Source organism: Rhynchophorus ferrugineus, unplaced genomic scaffold (assembly GCF_030347505.1).
Source record: "Rhynchophorus ferrugineus isolate W39M unplaced genomic scaffold, kcgeb_rfMv2 rfM2, whole genome shotgun sequence".
Classification (NCBI taxonomy): Eukaryota; Metazoa; Arthropoda; class Insecta; order Coleoptera; family Curculionidae; genus Rhynchophorus; species Rhynchophorus ferrugineus.
This window is the reverse complement of record NW_027472581.1, coordinates 28746179-28768675: the sequence shown is the minus strand read 5'-3', so window position 1 is coordinate 28768675 and position 22497 is coordinate 28746179. Positions and strand designations below refer to the sequence as shown.

At 30.5% G+C, this 22497-nt stretch overlaps 1 protein-coding gene across 1 annotated transcript in view; it reads right to left on the bottom strand.

The window, feature by feature from the left end:
- Nucleotides 1-18825, bottom strand: part of LOC143190822 (neurotrimin) — a 150265-nt gene extending 131440 nt beyond the window's left edge. The window contains exon 1 of the mRNA XM_076395387.1: nucleotides 18583-18825. Within this exon, the coding sequence (XP_076251502.1) occupies nucleotides 18583-18825 (243 nt within the window). The remainder of the gene's footprint in view (nucleotides 1-18582) is intronic.
- Nucleotides 18826-22497: the final 3672 nt, after the last annotated feature.

Below are 22497 nucleotides of genomic sequence, written 5' to 3'. Positions count from 1 at the left end.
AATTGCCTCAATTGGTCCCACCACCAGATCCTTTACGCTCTTTACTTTCTGGAATTGGAAATGATTCTAAGCACTTCTTGGCCAACATTCACAAATATAACAGCTGTTTCCAGATGACATCATTTGCCGCTATACATATTACGCAGGACAGCGCATGAAATTGTCCACATTCCCATAATTGACCCTAAATTGCATGCACTAGTTATCAAACACATGATAGATGGACTTTGCGGAGTTTTCAACAACAATTCATCCTATATAGTGGACGGCAACTGTTCCATGTGATACCCAAGAGACCTGATTGCTGAAACCATAACGAGAAATGATGGATACCCATTGTATCGTCGGTGATCAGTTGCGGACTATGGGCGATCGGTAGTTGTGAAGATAAGAGGACAAAATATTGATGTAGACAATCGTTGGATCGTGCCATACTCGCCAATATTATCCAAAGCTTTTGAGACTCACATTAATGTGGAATATTGTCACTCTGTGAAGTCGATAAAGTAATTACGGATTATTAGGTCTTTTACTTACCATCTGCCGGGTGAGCTAGTATATTATAAATATGAGTTAGATAACAATTCCAAGAAATTTAAATATTGATAAAACATTTGTGTTTTACCCAACTTGGTGTAAAGGTGCTTGAATGTATTGTGATCAGCCATATCTCTTGGTGAAAATTGCAAAGAATCAATTTAAAGAAGTGTTAATAACATAACCTAACTGTTAAATTCGTGGTTTCTGAATTTTCTCTACATGAAATAACATATTTTTATTTCGTGTTATTGAGTTATTCACTGTTTAGAGCTCATTGTGGGACTCTGAATATTACATTTTCGGTTTGAATAGACCTTTTAGAAGCTTATGTTGATGCTCTACCCATCATATCTCAATTGTCAGCTTAGGTTTCAATAATTTACAAGTGATGATATTGATGGTTATTTCAAAGAAAGGCCAGGAGGATCAAAGAAGTTCGAAGGCTTATTGAATCTTACATTCTCAAAAAAGCTTAGTAGTATTAAAAGCTGCTTAAACCAAATGATAATATAATTGCTGATATTTACTGACGTCACACAGTGTAATGTACCATGGACAAAATTAACGAAAAATGAAGTTCTAATTTTTAAATGTTATTATTTTCATTGAATTGTTGGTCCGAATATTTTTCAGTAAATAACATAAAAATATTACTTTATTTAGCAACTTCTAAACTTGTCAGACATGTCAACGTGTGTGTACCATTTACATAATATAGAAATTACTTCGTTTCAGGTTGGTATGTACTGATTATTGTGATAAATAAATTCTACCGTGAAGTTCTGTTAAGATTTTTGCAGCTTAGAAATATACAACCAAATTTGTGTAAGTCTTCCAGCATGTTAAAGTTTGTTCGAGTTAAAAAAAATCCATTTGCGTTACATCCAAGATTTTTCTGTAAACAATTCGTAAACTAATTTAGTATTTCCAAAAAAAAATTGAATTACTGCGGGTTGCGATTAACAGAGTTTTTTTAATGTCGGATGCTACAATAAAAATAAAGATTTAATAGAATTTTTTTAGAAATTGGTTTAGAAATTAGAATGGTTAGAAATTCCAATAGGTTACCGCAAACAGTCAGTTTATGAAAAAATATTGCCACTTCTTAATATTGAAGAACCATCAAAACGTTTGAAAGATAAAATAATGAATTGTAGTAATGTTTTTGGGTAAGAATGGCCACTAAATATGAGAAAGTACGTCTTTCTCGCAGGCGACCTATAGTAATTTATAAGAAACACGATCTTTGAATGTGAGTCTTAGGAGCTACAGTTTGCTTCACATGTGTTATCGGAAAGTAATTAAGTTTAATCTACAATATCTTATTCAATATTACATTATCAATATTTAGTCTGCGGCTCCGGCTGTTGTGCCCTCTAGGAAACATTAGGCAAACAGCAAATAATTTCCAGGTTTCCTTTTGGTCGATTTAGATATATTAATTTGGTTCTGGATAATTCGGAATTAATGTATTTTTTGAGATATGGCCGTTGCATGTCATTACCTGGACACACTGTATATTAAGCAAAGAATCATAAATATCTTTTAGTATATTGTTAGATCATGGATTAAAATATTAAAAACCGTGTACGGAACTGCAATGGGTGCTTTTGGTTTATTGTAAATATTGATTTTGTGCTTATAGAGTATATCATGTCACACTGTGCAGTAATTGGAATTGTTTGAAGAAAGAACAATAATAAGGCTGAGGAACGGATGCAAAGTTATCCTCTTGCATCACAACATTGTTGCAGCTGAACTGTGTAGCTTTGGTTTACGAACCATACTCACCAGATATAGTATTTTGTTTAAATTGATGCAACATGGTATGGCAGGCACATGGTTCCGAAAAGTTGAGGAATTGCGAAAATTATGGAAAATATTTTGATTAATATATATTCAATCAATAGTTCTCAACAAATAACTTTTAAAAGCCAAAATGTTATCAGATTACATGCAAAAACCTAATAATTGACGGCAAAAACAGATATTACAGTGTGTCGAGAGTATCTTTAAGACGGGTGAGTTTCAAAGATTCTGCATTTATCTTCAAGAAAATTTGTGTTAAACAAAATTTAATTTAAAACTGATGAATTAAAATTTGAAACTATCGGCGTCTTGTGCAAAGACAATTGTAAAAATTCACTACTATATGTCCACGTTTTGTCCATTATTAATTTAACACGGTTTTGGGTTTTGAAAGGCATTTTGAAATGCATCAATTATTTTGTTAGTATTATTTCTGTATCCTACCTCATTTTTATTTTGAATTATCCTGATAGAAGAAAGCTTTATTTGTAGCGCTAAATAATTTTCTACTACTACTGCAGCACTCTTTGTTGAGGTAACTTTCTGTAATATATTATTCAGTTAGGATTTTGACCATACTCCTGAATCAGATAATAGATTAAATCTCTTTTGGTTAATTAATAATTATCATGGTATCGTGGCACGGAAATCGATAAACTTTATCATTAAACATTATCTTACTTCACTTAATTTATAACAGTTTTAGATATACAATATAAAGAAATAACCTATTTAAAACAAAGGGTAATACAATATTTGAAATGTTACATTCGAATGTTGAGAAAGATTTTAAGTCCAAAGCTCTAAGAGTTTATTGAATACAATTATATGGTATGACGTGGCACTCTTCTATATTTTTCTAGCGCATCAAAGTATAACAAATGTTGGGGTTTTACCATTTTAAAAAATTTTAGAATTGTCAAAACTATATGTAAAAGAATGTCTCGCTTTTTCGAATAGTCCCATGAAAAAGATTTGTTTGACTTTTATACGATAGCATTAATTCTTTAAATTAATAATTGTATTTTTTTTTGTTTTAGATTACTAGGGAGATTGCAATAATGTCAACGAGGGTGAGTTATTTCTTCGGGACCTCCCACCAATCTGCAACATTTCTGATTTTCAATTTTCTAATTTTTTTATGCATTCTAATATTAATAATTATATAGTAAAAAATAGATAGTAACAATATTGCTTTTTATTTCAGTTATAAAAACTCGTGCTTTTAGACTAGAATACCATAACTTTAGAAACTGATAAATATTGGTTTTGAATTGAATAAAAATTAATTTTATAAATTTAAATTTCTTTTGTAAATAAAATATATTTTAGCTATTGTAAATAAGGCTGTACTTTTAATTTTCAGATTTAGACTATTTAGTATTTCAATAGTATTTAATACCATATGTAACTATTGCCATTATTTACCGAATGGGCTTGACGTAATTGTATTAAGCGTATCCACATCGTTATCGCAATTATGCGTACTTTCAGTAATTGAGTTAAATATCTAATTAGAAAGCAGGACATATCCTCCATGTATTAAATAATGTCCTCATTAAACCGTTATGGCCAGTTACAAGGCATCTGGTGTTCGCCAAAACAAATATTGTCTTTGATGCTGCAAACAAGGTTATTTGTCCCAGGTGTGGCCTATCCACCTAATTGGCGAATTTATTCGGGTCAAGCGCAAAGTAAATTGGTTTGACTACGAATTTCGTTTCGGAGGTGGAAAAACCGCCCCGTCTGCCCCGTGTTTGACACGCTAAGCGATATTTTGATGGATGAGCGGACAATGTCCCTTTTTTCCCGTTCCGGTTCATACGCCGTCCGTGTCCCAAGCGGTTTCGAGTTTAAATACGGGGAATTCCCCGGCGACTGATCAAATGGGAAAAAAAAACAATAATTACAGACAAATCTCGGGTTTTATTACATGTTTTTCTCTTTCTTTTGCGATTGGTTTTATACTCTCAATTATTAAATTTTGCCCAGTGGTAGAAATTTGACGAGAATTTACTAAATTTATCATATCTTTCTTACATAATAGAGTAGAGAGAATAATTTTAGAAAGTTATATGTTAGGTTACTAAAACTATAGTCTATTCAAAGTTTATTTGTATATGCATCTTCGAAATTTGTGACGTCAAAACGCCGAAATATTGCCCCATCAACTCTGATTTTTAGTTCAATTTGTCTTTGATATACAACAAAATTCTAATCTAAATAAAATAATTGAATAAAAATACTCTTATCATATATAATTTATTGTAACATTATAGTAGAAATAATAAATATATTATCGAAGAACTTAAAACTACAATTAACTACACAGCTATGATAGTTTGTATGTTAGGGTTGTGTTATATACTGATTATATTCATTATATTGTTATTGTTGGATTATATTTACCTTGAACTCTTTTCCATACCATCTCTGAGTTAGAGTTCTAGTCGCGTCTTTTATGTAATTGTATTACCTGAAGGCCTATTCACCTGCTCTAATAATTGTATATCCAAGTAATGTATATCAATTCCATTAGAGAGCATATTTACTATTTACGCTTAGTTCTTGTGTCCTTCGGTGCAGTGCTGCCTTGTTAAAACATTGATATCAATTAGAGAGGTAATTATTGATGATATTAAATACTATAAGTTGCTGCAATTGTATTGAAAATGTTTTTTAGCGTGTTGGTGCTGCGCTGAATATTAGCGTAGTACTGTGAATAATATCGTTTACAAAATGAAGAACAATATGTTAGATTCAACTAAGAACTTGACCATCTTGATATTGATATAAGAACACAAACTATTTTATCGATATAACATAAAAATTATTTCAGAGAAAAGTGTTAGTCTGGAAAGTATACATAAAACAGTTAGGGACATGCAGCTTTTTGAGGGATATAAGACATCCTTTCATACACTTTTACAGGGTATAGGACTTAAATGGCGTAAAGATAACATTCGAAGAGGTCTAACGGAACTTCAATTCAACGTCTGACTTAAAAATAATTCAATTTTTAAAGGTATACAATAAAATCAAAGAAGATAAATTATTGGAATTTGTGTATCTTGATGATACTTAGATATTACAAAATTGTTCATTGGGGCACTTTTGGCAAGAGTGTAACAAAAAGTGTAAAGACAATAGCATTTGGTTAGGTTTTCTTGATCATAATATGTATTAATAATTGATTGCAGATATGTTGTTATTCATGCAGAGAACAAGACTGGTTTTATTCATGGTGCAGAATTAAGGTTTCCTTGCAAATTCAAGGACGACTACCATGGAGAAATCAACCATCACATATTTTTATCATGGTTTGAAAATCAAATGTTAAAAAACCTGGGAGAACCGTCAGTTATTATTTTGGACAGTGCACCATATCATAGCACACTGGAGGAAAAAATCCCAACAATAGCACTAACAAAGGCTGTAATGAAGGAATGACTTTCAAAACATCTACGTTACGATGACCTATCTCAACAACCGAAATGTGTAGCGAGCCCTAGTTTAGTTCTAACCTGTCAGCACTTTTAATAATTTTTTAGTTCACATCATTATAGGTCTTAAGTAAAATGTTCGAATCTAGAAGTGTAAACAAACTTCGATTGCGGTTCTTTATATGTGTCGATGACCTTAAATGCAAATAATAATATACTACGTTAGGAATTTTACGTTACATGCATTTATTTATTTACTAATTGATAAATTGTTAATTTTTAAGATTCAGTGACAACTACGCAATATTTTAACAAAATCAGCTAACAGCACGAGAAAATATACCAAGGTTTTTGGATTTTTCTTAATTATATATTACTCTGCTTATTCAATGAAATTACTCTGCTTCTGAATCAATAGCGAATACATCCATAGCCAACGAGCCCATTTTTTGTTATACATATATTTTAATATACAATTCTTTTTACAGTTCTTCTTCTGTATAATGCCGTGTAATTTGTAAATATATAATTATGTATACTTGTAAAGTTTTGTATTAGGCCTGTATTATTGTAAATTAAAAAGACATTTACAAAAGACATTATTTACAGAACGTTAAAAACGTTAGTAACCTCTAATTTGTTGATTCATTTTAAATGGCTAGATAGGGTCCTTTAACTCTTGACTGAAGTACAGTTAGACATCACGCTTAAATTTTATACCTTAAGTAATCTTTGTTTTTTTCGAGTAGATATATTTACAACTGAATAACGACAAACGATTAATTTACATTACTACAAAACAATAGATTATAATGTTTCTTTAAACTTGCACAATTATGTACAAATTAAAATTAATTAATGCCATAATATATTAGACATATGTAATACAGAAAATATACTGTTCGATAGTATACGACCAACTGTACTATAACATTTTATTACTAAATATGTCATATTTTATATTATATATTAATGTTATTATAAATTCTAAGAATTAATTCTGTCAAACCTCTTGAATTGGACAATATAATCTAAGATTTTTTGTAAATTAATTAATATTTGCTCTGGGAGACACATCTTCATATAGAATTAAATTAAATAAAACAAGTATCTTAGTCTTGATAATAGTGATAACAAGAAAATATAATATCTTCTTTAATTAGTTGTAATAATATTTAAGAAAAAAATTAAGTTTCTTGCAGAATGAAAAGCTGTCAGAAACTTTCAACAAAGTTTGTTACGTTTAATATGAATTTATTTTAAACAAGCTTACCTTGGTTTCAGAACCAAAAAAAACGCAAATATATTTTGGGTGTCTAGTAGTAAATTCGAAACAGAGCCAGACGCGTTTTAGTTTCGCTATAAACATTAATTTGTCTAGCTACACGTAATTGCTTCAAATGGTAAAATCAAGCCCCGCTAAATCTCCGCGACGCTAAAGTATTAGAGCATTAAGGCCGCTAGAACATTTTAGCATAAGCAAGACCGCCATACGATCTATTTCAAATTATACATTTAAAGGAGATTAGCGGAGGACTCCTTAGCGAGGCGAACCAAAAGAGGGGAACATTAAGAATTGTAGTTAAACGGTGGATGTTAAAATATGCCGTCCATAAAATGCATTCGAGTATATAGCGCTGTGCTCGAGTTTAAGAGGTGAGCGTAAAACGGTCTTCAAGCCATCAAGCGCAATTCGAGACTATTCACTAACAATTGGCCCATAAAATGCAGGATATTGCTCGAATAACTAATTGGGACATCAAAAGGGACTGTCCATCAATCTGTTTAATGATACGTTAGATTCGTTGACACCTTAGCCGTTTTACTTATCAGCTAACAATAAAAATATTATACTTATTCAGACGTTTCTTCCATAAATGTGTTAGCTAACAGATTTGTTAATACATCTTATGTTTTTAATGAGCTATTGTATATATATATATATATATATATATATATATATATATATATATATATATATATATATATATATATATATATATATATATATATATATACCTAATGAAATTTTGTGTTTTTTACGTGTCTTCCATAATGGTTTATAGTTAGTATTAAACCCGGTAGGTGGCAGAGATAAGGCTCCAGCATTTTTTAAAAATATGTTTTATTTAAACCTTTACATTTTCGACATTTCATTTCATGGCGTTGCAACAATGGGGGCTGCTATGCGTAGAATAAATTAAATATTATATTAACATATATTGATATATTATTTTTAATGTTAAAAGTAAAATGTGCCGTTTTCGACAGATCAAGCTAAACTGAACTTAATTTGCACAACAATAATGTACTCATCCGATTTTCAAATATTGGTAATTTAGAATCTTCATGGAATAAAAGTGTGTTACATTTTACAGTGTTGTTTAATATATCGAATAATGAAAATAACATTGCCAACCTATGGTAATATTTTTAAATATTGTCACTCTCAGTTTTATTTCTAATGTTTTTAGTTGCTTTCATTTTTAATTTATATTATATTTAATTAATTGCTTTCATATTTAACACTATTTACTGTGGCCGAACACGAAATATTAGTCGACCTACACATAATGCAGAAATAGTCAGTAACTTTCGGTTAAATATAGGGTGTGGCAAAACTCCCGCTACCATTTTGATTTGACACTAAGGTGGGACAAGTGTCCCGCAACAATTTGATTGCGCTCCATCTTGGTTATGTGACGTTTAGCTCAGTTTCGCTTTAACCATTGTATTGTGTAGACGCCTAATTTTAATTATGGATAAATATACGCAAGGACGAGCAGAAATAGTGACAATATTTATTGAAAATCGTAATTGTAGCGGGACTTTTGCATCACCCTATAGAACTGCAGAAGGATACTTAACAGATAATGTAAATTCAAGAAAGCAGGTTGCAAACACACATGTAAATGAAAGTCACTGTTATGCATTTTAAGTATAATGGCGAATCGTGCGGTATCTGCTGAGCATCTGGAAATGTATTTCCTCTATTTTTAATATGCTATTATTCATATGCTTCCAGAAGCATTGACAAAAGTGTTGACAACTGGACCCACCTCTTGATTGAAATTGTTTTGACGCAAATTTCATGAATTTAATTGCTTCCAAATCATGTTATTTGGACCAACAACATTTGTTCAAAGTTCTATGCGTACCGATTGATAATCCATGTCAATCAAACTATGAAGGTTCTCCGATGCCGCCAGCTTTTTCATAAAGACATTGTTGATATGTGAGCGAAAATTGAAATTGAGCGATTACGATTCATTATTGTGAGTACGAATATGAACGAAGCGAACGGCTCGGGGTCTGCACGAAGATTCGACTTGGACCCGGCGAATATCTCTCCGTTCGCGATGGTCGAAATCAACTCGCGTTCGGTTCCTCTCGGAAAGTTTCGGTATCCAAAAATCATTTAATAATTTTTATCGTTTGGTTTGTAATCGCGTATTCTTTTGTTTATAACCATACTTTTCACATTGGTATGCCAAAACAAAATGTCTTGTTAATAATTTTGGACGGTACGTGTAGTGTTCTTTTCCTAAAATGCAATGTTTATTGCCAAAAAAAAATAATATGTACCGTCTGAGCGTTTTCAAAGAGTATCAAATTATTGTAAGTATGACCGGTAACATAATAAGCAAAGTTATGATGTGGAAGGAAATACGAATAATACTGAAATTCAACTCGTCTGAAGATTATGATACGAATTTGTCATAAAACTCTTATGTATATACAATTTTAGTACTCTATTTTGATTTATAAAGATTTGAAACATTTGAAATTCAGTAACGATTACGAAATGCCCCAGAATCATCAGAAGATATATTCAGTCCAACGAGAAAAGAACGTATATGTTGAAAAAACTATGAGGTAGACATAATAAAACCATTTATTTGGTGGCACAAATGTATAAATGGAGTCGTCAGGCCATTGATCCGTCAAGGATAGAGAAAACAATTACACAAGCAGGTTTGAAATAGTATTTGTTTCATGGTGTATGATTATATTCTAGAAATGTTGTTACTATTTTGAAGGTGAAATATTCATTACCTGTGCGTAAATTATTTCAGACACTATGCCTAAATAGTATGAAAAAATGAAAGCCGAACAGTGCAAGAAGATCTCGATGGAAGAGCCACAGCCCTTATAAGAGGATATTGTGCTAGTATCTTTTCAAATTATAAAGTAAAAAATAAACTTACTAGCAAGCTCATTCTAGACATATTTTGGAAAAAATGAAGAAGTAACACCTTATTATTCGTCGCATGCACAAGTCGTCATCGGCAATATAGAAAAATGTAAACACAATTATAAGACGTCGAAACCGCAGTGATATATCTGCTGTGTACAGAATAATACAGGTAAGTGACTCTTTTCTAAAATTACTGTATTTAATGAGTTTTACTTTATATTTTAGATTGAAATTATACTAATATTTTTGCAAAGAAGCTACAAACCGATTTTTGAGTATAGTGCGATTACTGGAATGTTATTTTTACATGTTGATGTGTTCGTTACATTTTAAAATATTTGCATTGTTCTATGAATTAAATAAAATTGGTAGTAATATGACATTATTGCATTTTTTCTACCTTTTATCAATTGATATTTCTAGTATTTGCACAACTTTCACATACTCTCAGAACAATAATATATCGAAAAATAAAGTTCCAACAACTCTTGGCAAACTTAATTTTTTATGTCGTTAATAGTTATTTTACATGAGATCATTATTAAACATCTTTTCTCCCACCAGTTGTGAAATATTTTTTCCATATTATTTGTCAACTTTTTTATTACGGAAAGTATAAATAAATGTAATTCCATTCAATGATAAATATAAAAAACTCTTATATTAACTTTATAACAAGGTTCTTGCAAGTAAAGTACAAATATTTTAATTTTTCATGTTTTTTATGAGGTTTTTATATAATTATATGAATTTTTATTAGTCATTAATAGACATTAAATATATATTTATATTTCAAAAACATCTTTACATCTTTATAGTAATAGTTAAATTACTAGGAAAAACAAGATTATTTTCTGGTAACCAAAACCTATGTCAATTATAATAATTTTTCCCATTCTCGCTCGAATTTGTTGGCTCCATCCGTGGCTCCTGGGGCGGCATTCTGTTTGCGCTGAAAGTCATGCGGCGAATACTGGAATTAAGCAAAGTGCATGCCCACTACGATTTTGAACCTATTTTGAAACCTGTTCGGTACGAATGTTTGCCAAATTCAGTTTTGCTCATGTGCAGTTTCATTTTTTTTATGGAAATTCGCCTCAAGTACTCAGGTTGGTGCCCACCATTACATTTGATCAAGCGAAACTTCGTTCTGAGGAATACATACATTTGCCCGAAGCTTAGTAACGTAGATGACATCGGTACCGCATATATTCTTCTATAATCATATGCTGGCAGTCCATATTATATGTAAGAATGTATTCAAGATGTCATGACTTTGTTCACGCATACGGTCGACAAGATCTGTCCATCACATTTATGTGCAATCCAAATTGGAATAAAATTAAACTTTTGTTATTGATGATGATTTTGTATGAAAACAGAACGTCTATCGAGTTTGCTAGTAATATATAAATATAATGATCTCCTATTATATAAACTCGGGTTTAGAAATCGATTTGTCAGCCTTTTATTTTCGATTACATTCTCTAAATGATATTTTCGGAGCTTCTTTACCTATTGTGTCATTTTCGGTCTAATGTGGGTATTATCTTGTACTGTTAAACTATTTATAAAAATTTTTGTACATCGGTTTCATTCTTTTTTATTCAAAAATAGGATTCCTTAATTTTTATATGATGAAAATAAAAACTTAATGTTCAAGCCACCATAACAAAATGTATTTATTTGTTGACTATATCAACAGAAAGTCTGATAATTTGCAGATTCACTATTTTAGCAATGAAAATCTTTAAAATAATATCACTACTAAGTTTCCACCACCTAATCGCGTTTCAATTCGAGTTCTTCCTTTTGCTAAAGTGAAATATTACCAAGCAGTGTTAGAACCTATTTGATATTTGTATACGTTATATTTTGAGGCGTGAAATATTAGTAAAAACAGAATTTAAGTTTTGTTATTCATTACTATTGTTCTTTGTTTTGAAGAAATATTTTGCCGAATTCAATTAAATACTTTTAGAATATTATAGTAATTGTAATTCATCACATCCTTAATGTCGGTTTTCAGTTCAACCAATTAACAGCAAAAAAGAACAGTTAAAAAGAACTAGAGGAGCAACAATAAATCGAAGACAATGAGTTGCAATACTAATTAGACGAAAATTCAGCTTAAACTTTCAAATAACGATGAATAAACTATTTATAGATATATGAATGCGATAGGAAAGATTAAAAGGGGAAAACTATCCACATCCACACAAAAGTGACCATGAATTCAAAATGATTCATGACCGTGAAGTATTGCTGTGTATATGGTGAGATCAACATGATGTAGTGTATTATAATTTTCCAAAACCAAATGAAACTGTTTATCGAATTCAATTGAATGAATTGAATGCGGTTGTTGCCAAAAGAACAGCAATAGCGAGTAACAGATCCAAAATCATCTTCTTGCTTGACAGTGCTCGGTCACATGTTGCAAGAGTTGTGAATGATACATTGTTACAGCTGGAATATAAAACTTATGCCCAGCTGATTACCATTTGTTCAGATCAATGCAGCATAGTAAAACAGGCTAATACATAGATGGCGTTAGTTTTATTGCATTCACTAATTTTTTCTTAAAACTACCCTTTAATGAAAGCTGTTATAATTTCATGATATTCCACTCATAAGGTTTTGAGTTATTATGTAAGAGTGACACTACTTTTGTTATTTTGAAAACATTGGATTAAAAACAATTTCTGTTTTAATTTTATATTGCTTCTTGATGAGAAAAACATGCCGTTCAAGCGAAGCAATAACTTGAAAAGTATTATAAGAACTCCGCTCCATCAGTAACAACAATAAAACGTTGGTTTACTGACTTCAAATGTGGTCGTAGAGACACCGATGATACAGAATTCAGTGGACATAAAAATGAGATAAAATAAAAATAGTAACACCAGAAAACATCAAAAAAATCCACAAAATTGTTTTGAATGATCGAAAACTGAAGTCGCGTGAGTTAGCTAACATCGTAAAGATAACAAAAGAAGGTGTTGGTTTTATATTACATAAGCCTTTGATTGCAAGAAAGCTCTGTTCTAAGCGGGTGCCGCGTCTGCTCACTATTGACCAAAAACAAGAACCTGTTGACGATTCTGAACAGGGTTTGGTCATGCTTAAACGTAATAAACTGACAAAATGATGGTCCATCTGAGTGACTGATCAACTGGTGGCAGGCTTATTTTGAGGCAAAAGGTAAATTGATCTACAAAAGTAGTATTGAAATGTTAGAGCGGCGTTAAAATGATTTTGTAGCTCTTGATAGAGATTGCCTCGATGAATAATGCCAATTTTGAACAAAAATAAACTCCTTTTCTTTGTTACGACCGGGACTTTTCAGACCATGTGTTATATTGTACCAATAAGGATCTTGTTAAAGTGAAAAAATGATTATATATTTACGAGTACTTAATAGAAAATTAGTTTTCACTGTTTCGGACCTATTTATTGGGATATTATATCAATTTTAATTTTTCGTATTCTAGCTTTATGACAGCATCTAAAAAATATTAGAAGTTAATGGAAACAAAACATTGATAATACCAATGTATATTATTGAAAATTTTTTCCAAATATGACCGTATATATTTCCTAATATAATATTATATATTAATATAATATAATATATTTATAATAAAATAAATATATTTTATAACAAAAATAAAAATTTTACTTTACATTTTACATTGTCAGTTTTCTCAACTGTTAAATATTTATAAATGAATTTGAACCGGGAATCTGGAGCTGATTTAGTTTTCAAAATACCCGCAAAGAAAAAGGAAAATCGGAAAAAACGAGCGGGATCTATACCTTAACAGTTACTCTTTTATTCATGGTCCTTATACATTGGCAAGGCTTTGAAAAGGGAGAAGAAATCTGATTTTTTTTTCTCGTGATTGAGTGGGATAGCATCTGCTTCTTCCACTGTTTCTTCGTTAAGTTATACATGCTTTATTGTTTATTCAGGCGTTTGTTAAGAAACTTGATATATTCCTTTTCGAGTAACTTATTTTTATAGTTAACATTTTTTTGTTGTTGTAATGTAATATATTGGATAAAAAATTGTGTAAACATACAAACAAAAAATCGACCATAAGGCAAAAAAGTTGAAAAAGTTGCTTTCTTAATAGCATTGGTAAGAAAGTTAGATATAACAGGTTTTATGTTATGTTAGAATCAAATTATAAAACTTTTTTCAAATATATAATAACTTTTGCTGTCAAATCAAAATATTATATTCTTACGAATAGTAATACATTTATTTCAACACATTTGGTCTAGAATATCTTTAACATCAGTACTTATCATATCTTACTCAAACCGAAACTCTGAAAAATTGTGAATAGAATACGAAGCGGAGATATATTTTTAAAGCTTGCAAACATTGGAAGGCTGAATTTGGGACATTTAATATATTTTCAACAATGCTGTCAAATAGTTGTTGCGTTGTAATAGTATTAACCAAATAAATTTGACAATTTCTTTAAAACTATAACTTTACTGCAATTTAGTTTTATTTGCAAATTTACATTGAAACAATATAAGAGTTAGTAATTAGTATGAACAGGAAAGACACTATTGCATAGGCTAACAAACTATGATTGTAAGAATATATGGCAAATATATATTTATTCTCATCCTTTTTTCTGTTTTTTAAACTATTACACGGTTATATATATACATATATATATATATATATATATATATATATATATATATATATATATATATATATATATATATATATGCATCTTTCTATCTTTAATCGCTATGTGCGTGAGAACTTTCTTAACTTCGGTGATCTTTTGTGATAGTGATATTTCAAATTATGTGGTTTTTTTGTTGTTGATTTTTGGTGATAGTGACACTTTACTGCTAACTGCGCGAGGACTTTTCTCGCTTTGATTAATTACAAATTACGATGCCGAGCAGAAGACCTGACCTGACCTGACCTGACTTAGATCGTCACTGATGACCAGAGACAGACAGATCAAGAACATAGTTGTATTGCTGTGTCAGAATTGCGATCTTTAGATAGTGACAATGAAATAGATATGCTTAGAATGCAGCGAGTTCGTGCACATCAAACACAACAACAGCGAGCACGGCATAATGAAATTGAGCGATTCCACAGACACAGTGCTCATGTGATCCTAGAACGAGCTGCATTCCACTATGATGCGGCAATAGATTATTGTGCCGACAAATCGGTAACAATAGGGGAAATGACATTAATTTGTAAATATTGCAAGGCGTTAAAATACAGTGGTCAATCTACTGGATTATGTTGTGATGGAGGCATAGTAAAATTGCCACAATTGGTCCCACCACGAGATCCTTTAAGCTTATTAGTTTCTGGAGTTGGAAATGATTCTAAGCACTTCTTGGCCAATATTGAGAAATATAACGGCTGTTTCAAGATGACATCATTTGGCGCTACACGTATTATACAGGACAATTTCATGTCCACATTTAAAATGTAGCATGACATTTTATCTATATATTGACACTTTTTATGGTAAATCATACTTTGCAAATGTATTACATTCTTGTTATTATTTAATCACAAATTTAATGAGCAAGGGTTTTATTTATATTTATTATATTTATTAAACAAATTAACCATTTATTAAATCGAAGTCAATCAAATGACCTCTCAGATATCTCAAGTACTAACCATCTACATTGATGACTAGACAGAGACAGATAATGATACTATTCGTATTGGTCTTCAATTGCATTCGAGAGTGACTAGAAATTAAATAAATAGTCTTATGTTGCAACTAATTCCTGCGCCTCAAAAATACAGCAACAACGAGCATGACACAATGAAATTGACTGATTCTATAGGCGCATTGTTTTTGTGATCTAGGATCGAGGATCATTCCTCCACAACCCGGTGGATAGATTATGGTGGCAACAAATATGTTGCAATGGGAAAATGATAATCGTTTGTCAATACAGTAAGATATTAAAATAGTACGGTGAATCTACTGCTTTATGTTCTGCCAGTGGAAAAGTAAAATTGTCATAGTTGGTCCTATTTGAGCACGTGAGGAAGGCGATTTGAATATTTGTTGCTGTTGTGCCTAGAGCGACTACGGACCTGTAATGTGAACGTTTGAAATCTGGTAGCTTTGTAAATCATTTTCAATCGGTGGGCAAATCACTACGTCTTGTATGGAAAATGAAATGTAAGTGAGTTAAAATATTATCATACGATGTTATTTAATTTTAAGTAATCTTGTTTAAGATGGTGTATTATTTGGTTATTCCAGTATTATTAGAACCATTACAGAGTAATACTAATTTGGGATAAAAACATATTAAGAATAATATGCTAATATGAAGTCATAGTTTACCTTTTTGTAAGGATAAATTATACGTATCCTCTTTACCGCAATGTATATTCAACTGCGAAAGGAAAACATGATATACCAAAATTTCATATAATTATACAGCAGCAAAATTTGAAAATTACAAGAATCGTTTGTTTTGTGTTCCCAAGGTATTTAGATTTTCGCAAGCAGTTTTTCCAGATTCATAATATAAACATTAATCAATTCGTATTAATTTTTAAGTTGATGAATTTAATATATAAGGAAAACACAACGGCTAAGAAAATGTATACTCGCTTAAGAACATATAGTAATCGATATAGTTCTGGCTGCATAGTATAAAATTGTACTACAGGTATTTGTGTCGTAAAAATGCACTACCTGAATATTGCAGGTAACAAATAATGAGTTAAAATTATTGTTAGAAAGATTATTAACGATTAGACAAAATCTTTATAGTGATTTAATTTCCCTCTTCGGTGAATATGATGATATGTAAGATAGGGGAAAGAATAAGAAGGGGGTAAAGATAGCTAAAATTAAACTAGAAATGAGGTACCTGAAAGTCCCTCAAATAAATAAAGTTGCTTATATAATAAACCTGTAAAAATATAATATTGACAAGAAATATTACCCTGAAGGTGAGAGACTAATTTTTTTTAATTTAATTATAACTAAATTTTATCAAATAAGCTATGGTATAATTGTTTCGAATATAAATATTGATGAACTAATTTATGGAGTAAAACATGAAGATATATAGTAGGTTACACAAATAAGTTAATATACAGAAAAATTAAAGAACTAATTAACTTAAATTAACTAATTCATTATTGATTTTACAATTAGAAGAATTTTAAGATTTTAGAAGAATAGATTTTTAGGTTTAGGATTCGAAGGCTTTTAGGAAAGGATTAGATGTCTTTTAATGTTTGTTTATTTAAATTTATTTATTAAAACGATTATACAACTAACAACTACTTGTTGAATGTTGTTAGCTCGGAGTATCGGCCAAGCAACCAGTGCACTTTCTTGAATTTGACGTTGAGTTCATTGCGTTTCTTTTTTATATCCTCCTCCTATCAGAGCTTGATATCCAGGGTTATCAATGATTATGCCCAGGTATTTTGTTGTGTTGGCATATGGAATTTACATGTCACTAATACATTTTAATGTTTATAATATAAAAAATTTAATATACCTTTCGTAAGTGTAACATTTGCTTCATTTATTATTCAATATAGATATATATAATTAAAAAAAAAACAAAATAAAGAATATGTATCACATATACTTATATAATTATATTTGGAGCTATGAAGTCATCAAAAATTATCCTAATTATAGAAATTATGTCATAATTGCTAGTGCTATAGTATTTTGTGCTTATTATTTTGAAAATTATAGGGATCATATATATATATATATATATATATATATATATATATATATATATATATATATATATATATATATACTTTTTTTAAAAATTTTTTTACTAATTGAAATAATTTTATTAAAATATTTAATACACCTCTGTTGTACAAAAATTATATTAAAAAGCATGTTTACATATAATAATCAATAAATTAATAGAATATTAGGACGAGTTTGAGATTAAAATCCTGTCAAATTCATGTTATTACATTACTCGATTATATTGTAACAATAATTGATATTTTTAACTATAATAATATCATATATGACTTGAATAAAGTGAAGCTCTCTTTTTTTGTGTAGCGATCAACAGTTAGTAAGTAATCAGAAGTATATCAGTAGGTATATAATGGAAAGCATTTCGAACACAATAACTATTATTTTTTTAAAAAAACTATTTTATTTTTTGGAAGAGAAGAAGAGGCGATTTTTAGAACGGCGATACAAAAGGACCCAGAATGTAGAAACAAATAAAAAGCCCTCTCTGGATGACGTTTATTTTTGGACATCTGATTCTTTTAACTATTCAATTTTAGCACATCCACTTGAACAATATAGGCCGTAGCCAAAAAGTCGCACGATATAATATGGTCTTAAATTTAATCTAACAGTGATCTAAATATTTTACTGTTAGTTAATATAATAATACAAAGTTAACTGATTAAGTAGGCAATTCTGTAAATGTTTTACGATTCATAAAATCAACCCTTCCTTCTATCCATCCCCCATCCAAGAACATTACTCGTTAAAGTTTGTTTGAGAATGGAATAGATTTGTTATCGGTTTTAATTAATACTGATTAACTTACCGTTCTATTGGCTAAATTTTTTACTCTGCAATTCAGATATGCAGTCTTCCCTAACAAGGCCGTTACATTTTTGGAAGCAGCAGCGTCGAAGTGTGGTCCTCTCGTCGATGTTTCCACTAGCGAATTGCTTCCGCCGCCCGTGCCTTGTACTGCTGATGAGACTGCAAAAAAAAGGAAACATTGATTTAGTTCGTTAGCGATGGCGCATTTTTTTCTTGTTGGCAAGCAAAAATGCCGTACCATCGAGAGACGTTGATTCCGGAGACTGATATGACATTAGAGTCGATGTAGATTAATACAGATAAAATTGATTAATAATTTGGTAGGCTTAACTTTGTATATAATGTAAATACTTTGGGATAATATTATCGCATATTAGTATTATAACATGGGTATATATCAGTATTTGGTATTTCTCTTCGCTCTAATGTGCCCTAAGGAATTTGACTGCATTCTTATTAAACCGTAAAATGTAACGGTAATGTAATGAATTTTAACCTTCTATACGGCTACTGGGAATATATCAGTGGAATTATTGGAATTATTATAAACATATGTTATACCTAATAAAGTAACTAATATATTTTATAAAATGTTTGTGGTTAATTTTGTTATGGGAAACTGTGCATTATGTAACATATTGTATTAAATACGCTTAGTACATTGATAAATATAAATTAATTTTTATTTTCACAATTCAGACGAGCATGGGATAAATATATTAATGTATATTCCCAAATTAAAATTAAAGTAGATTAATTTGGGATAAAGTTAATAGTAATACTTATATATTCTATACAAAAAAGAGAGGATTGTTTCCATTAGTTGAATTGCTTTCCGGTTGCCGCACTCCTGTCATCTTCTTCCATGTTTTGTAATGAAATTTTGGATAATTTCGTGGACCCGTTTGATATGGAGAATATAGTGGAGTTCTTAGTTGGTTTCCTAACGGTAAGAATTGTTAATTATTCGAAGAATTTTGTTTTGTTAGAGTCGAATTATTAACCGGTTTAGTATCGGCTTGATCTTAGGCCAAGTTGGAAGTATCTTCCGACTAACCAGTACAGTTGTTAATTCTGAGTCTCATTTATTCAGTATTTTGACTACTGTGATGAATCTGCTAGAGAAATAGGATAGGGTGTTCCTTGTTGTTTGTCAATGTTTCAGTCTTTTCACCATAATATAAAACTGACATGGACAAATTGCCGTCTATTAAGCTGTATCAGTATCTTCAGCAAACATTAATATCAGTATACTATAGCAAACAGTACTATTTATTTTATTGTTGGACACCAAAAGTGTATAACAGATATAGGAGTGTTTTTTATAAAGTATCATACCAAGAATGTATTGGGCCAATACAATGATACTACGCTAACAATTATTTTATGTCAATAACAAATGTATTAGTCTTAAGTAGTAGACCCGCCAGTGATATTTTGAAATAGTGACTATTCTTATCATAATTTGTATATATGTTGGTTAATATGTGCTTGTTTACAGATGAGCAAACATAACAATAAGCTGTTATATTGATTTGGCTATCTTTATATAATATTGAGTAGTTCAGATTGCAAATAGAATAAATTGCCTGCTTGGTTGGCACAGTGGTAAAGGCGACATGAATGTCTTCCTGCTGCCAGATTATTTTGAAGTAATAAATTAGTTACCTTTAACTTATTTAAAAAAAAAATTGTTGTAAACTATTCGTATTGGTTTGTATCGTTTAAAATAAACGAATAATTCCGATATAATTTTGTAGCTTTAATAATCCTAGAAGATGCCAATATATACAGTATAAATATTAAAGTTGGCTCAGTAAAGGTGGCAGGACAGGAGGACTGCTTTTGCGATAGTTGCGGATTCGAGTCCAGCTGGGGCATGGTCGTATATTTATGTTTGTGATTGTTTAACATTTGTGATTATCCTTAGACAAGAATGCAAAATCCAGCAAGAAAAATGATGATGATGTCTTCTGGGATAATTTCTAAGTCAGCCACTCGCTAGTCGGTAGGCTTAATGTAGAGGACCGTGGTTCGGAGCCCACGTTAAAGAGTAGGTCCAGTCCAGATAAACCCTGGTTGGTAAAAAGGAGACTAAAATATAATAAAAGAAATTATTACTCTACATGGAAATAAAAGCAATGATAATCTAGTCAGATAGACGAAAAAGGCATTCCTCTATAAATTGAGATTGTTATAAAATATTACTTATTGCCTAATTTTGAAATCAAGCCATATAGAAAATTGAGTTCTAATTTATTAATATGTCCAGAAATTGGTTAAGGGTTTTTTAAAGGCAATAATATTAATTTATAAATCACTTATACGGTAGATAGAAGAAAATACATACCATGGTGTAGAGAAATAAATAATAGTTTATTCAAAAGAGTAGTTGCACGGGAGACCTGTCAAAATGTCGCAATGTTGCCGTAACAACTCTGAGTTTTAGTACATTTTGGCTCTGACACAAAATTTCAATAGAAATAAAGTAATGAAACAAGATTGTTATATATTATAATTTATTTTAATATTATAGTACATCTAATGCATATATTATCGTAGAACTTAAAACTACAGTTTATTATGCAGCCACAATATTTTATAGGTTAGAGTTATTTTATTATATATACATTGAACTTTTTTTCACACTAGTACAGGTAGCGTTCTAGGCGCATAATTTTATGTAGTGGTATCCCCCGTAGGCCTAATCCACCTAATTAACAATTATATATCTTTAAGAGTTATTTTTTTTTCGATTTTATTTTCATTTAGGTTTTACGCTTGGTTCTTGTTACTTTCGATGCAATGGATCTTTGTAAAGTTATTATGATACTACTATATTTCTCTTTAGTTTGTCCTGCTACTACGTGTATACATCTTTATTGATAAAACTACATTTAATCACTGCATTCTCCTTAATGCATTTACCATATCTGCAGAAGAGTTAGTGTTATTTATCTCCTCATACATGTTAACCAAATGTTTATGTATATTCTGAACAATAACATACATGCTCATAAAGCTTTCACACTCTATAATACAATTTCCTACAATTAAAGCATATTGATTGTATACTGACCTTTAGTTGTTTCCTCCCTCAACACCCTGTCTTATTAATTGTCAACATTGAATCATAAACCAACATTCAGAATCACTACTCAAGTGAATAATTAAGCTGTTTATTTCCAATCTATCAAAAAATTGCTCAAGGCTCTACCATTTGTCAATTTCTTCTTCAATGTGTCTGATCGACCCCACACAAACCGAAAGTGTTACTTTCGACAATGCCTCTTTCCATAAATCCTGACAGTTCTGATTTGAATAACCTTCTCGACCTGAATGTCTATTGCAATAATGCTTTGCAATACCCCACATCAACTCAATTGGATTAAATATGCAGTGATAGGGAGGAAGACATAATACTCTGTGGCCATAACGTTCAGTAATCTGATCTACCGTGTATCTTTTCTCAGGCTTATTTCGAAAAAGTAAATTACGTAAAGTAAAATTAAATATTTTCTATATATTTACCGAGTATTAATTTGAAATAGTTCATTCTATCACATGATTTCCGCGAAACTTGTTTTATGTGCTTTAAGCTATTCCTTAATTGCAGCCTTGGTTGATCCACTTGTTGGGATTATCCCCACCAGTGTACTATATATATATGGTAGATTTGGTTAATGGGCATTATACATAACAGTTAGTAATGGTTCCTACAAGTTCGTTAAAAGATGATTTTCAAACAACTGCACAAACAAGATACGGCTCATTTCTCAATTGTTGAGGAAAACATTAATTCTGTACCAGAAATAAAAGCATTCCTGTTTCCAGCATGAAGAAGTATATGTCTGCAATGAATTAGTAATACATATTATGACTAACGAAACCTAATCGACAGGTATTCCAACGT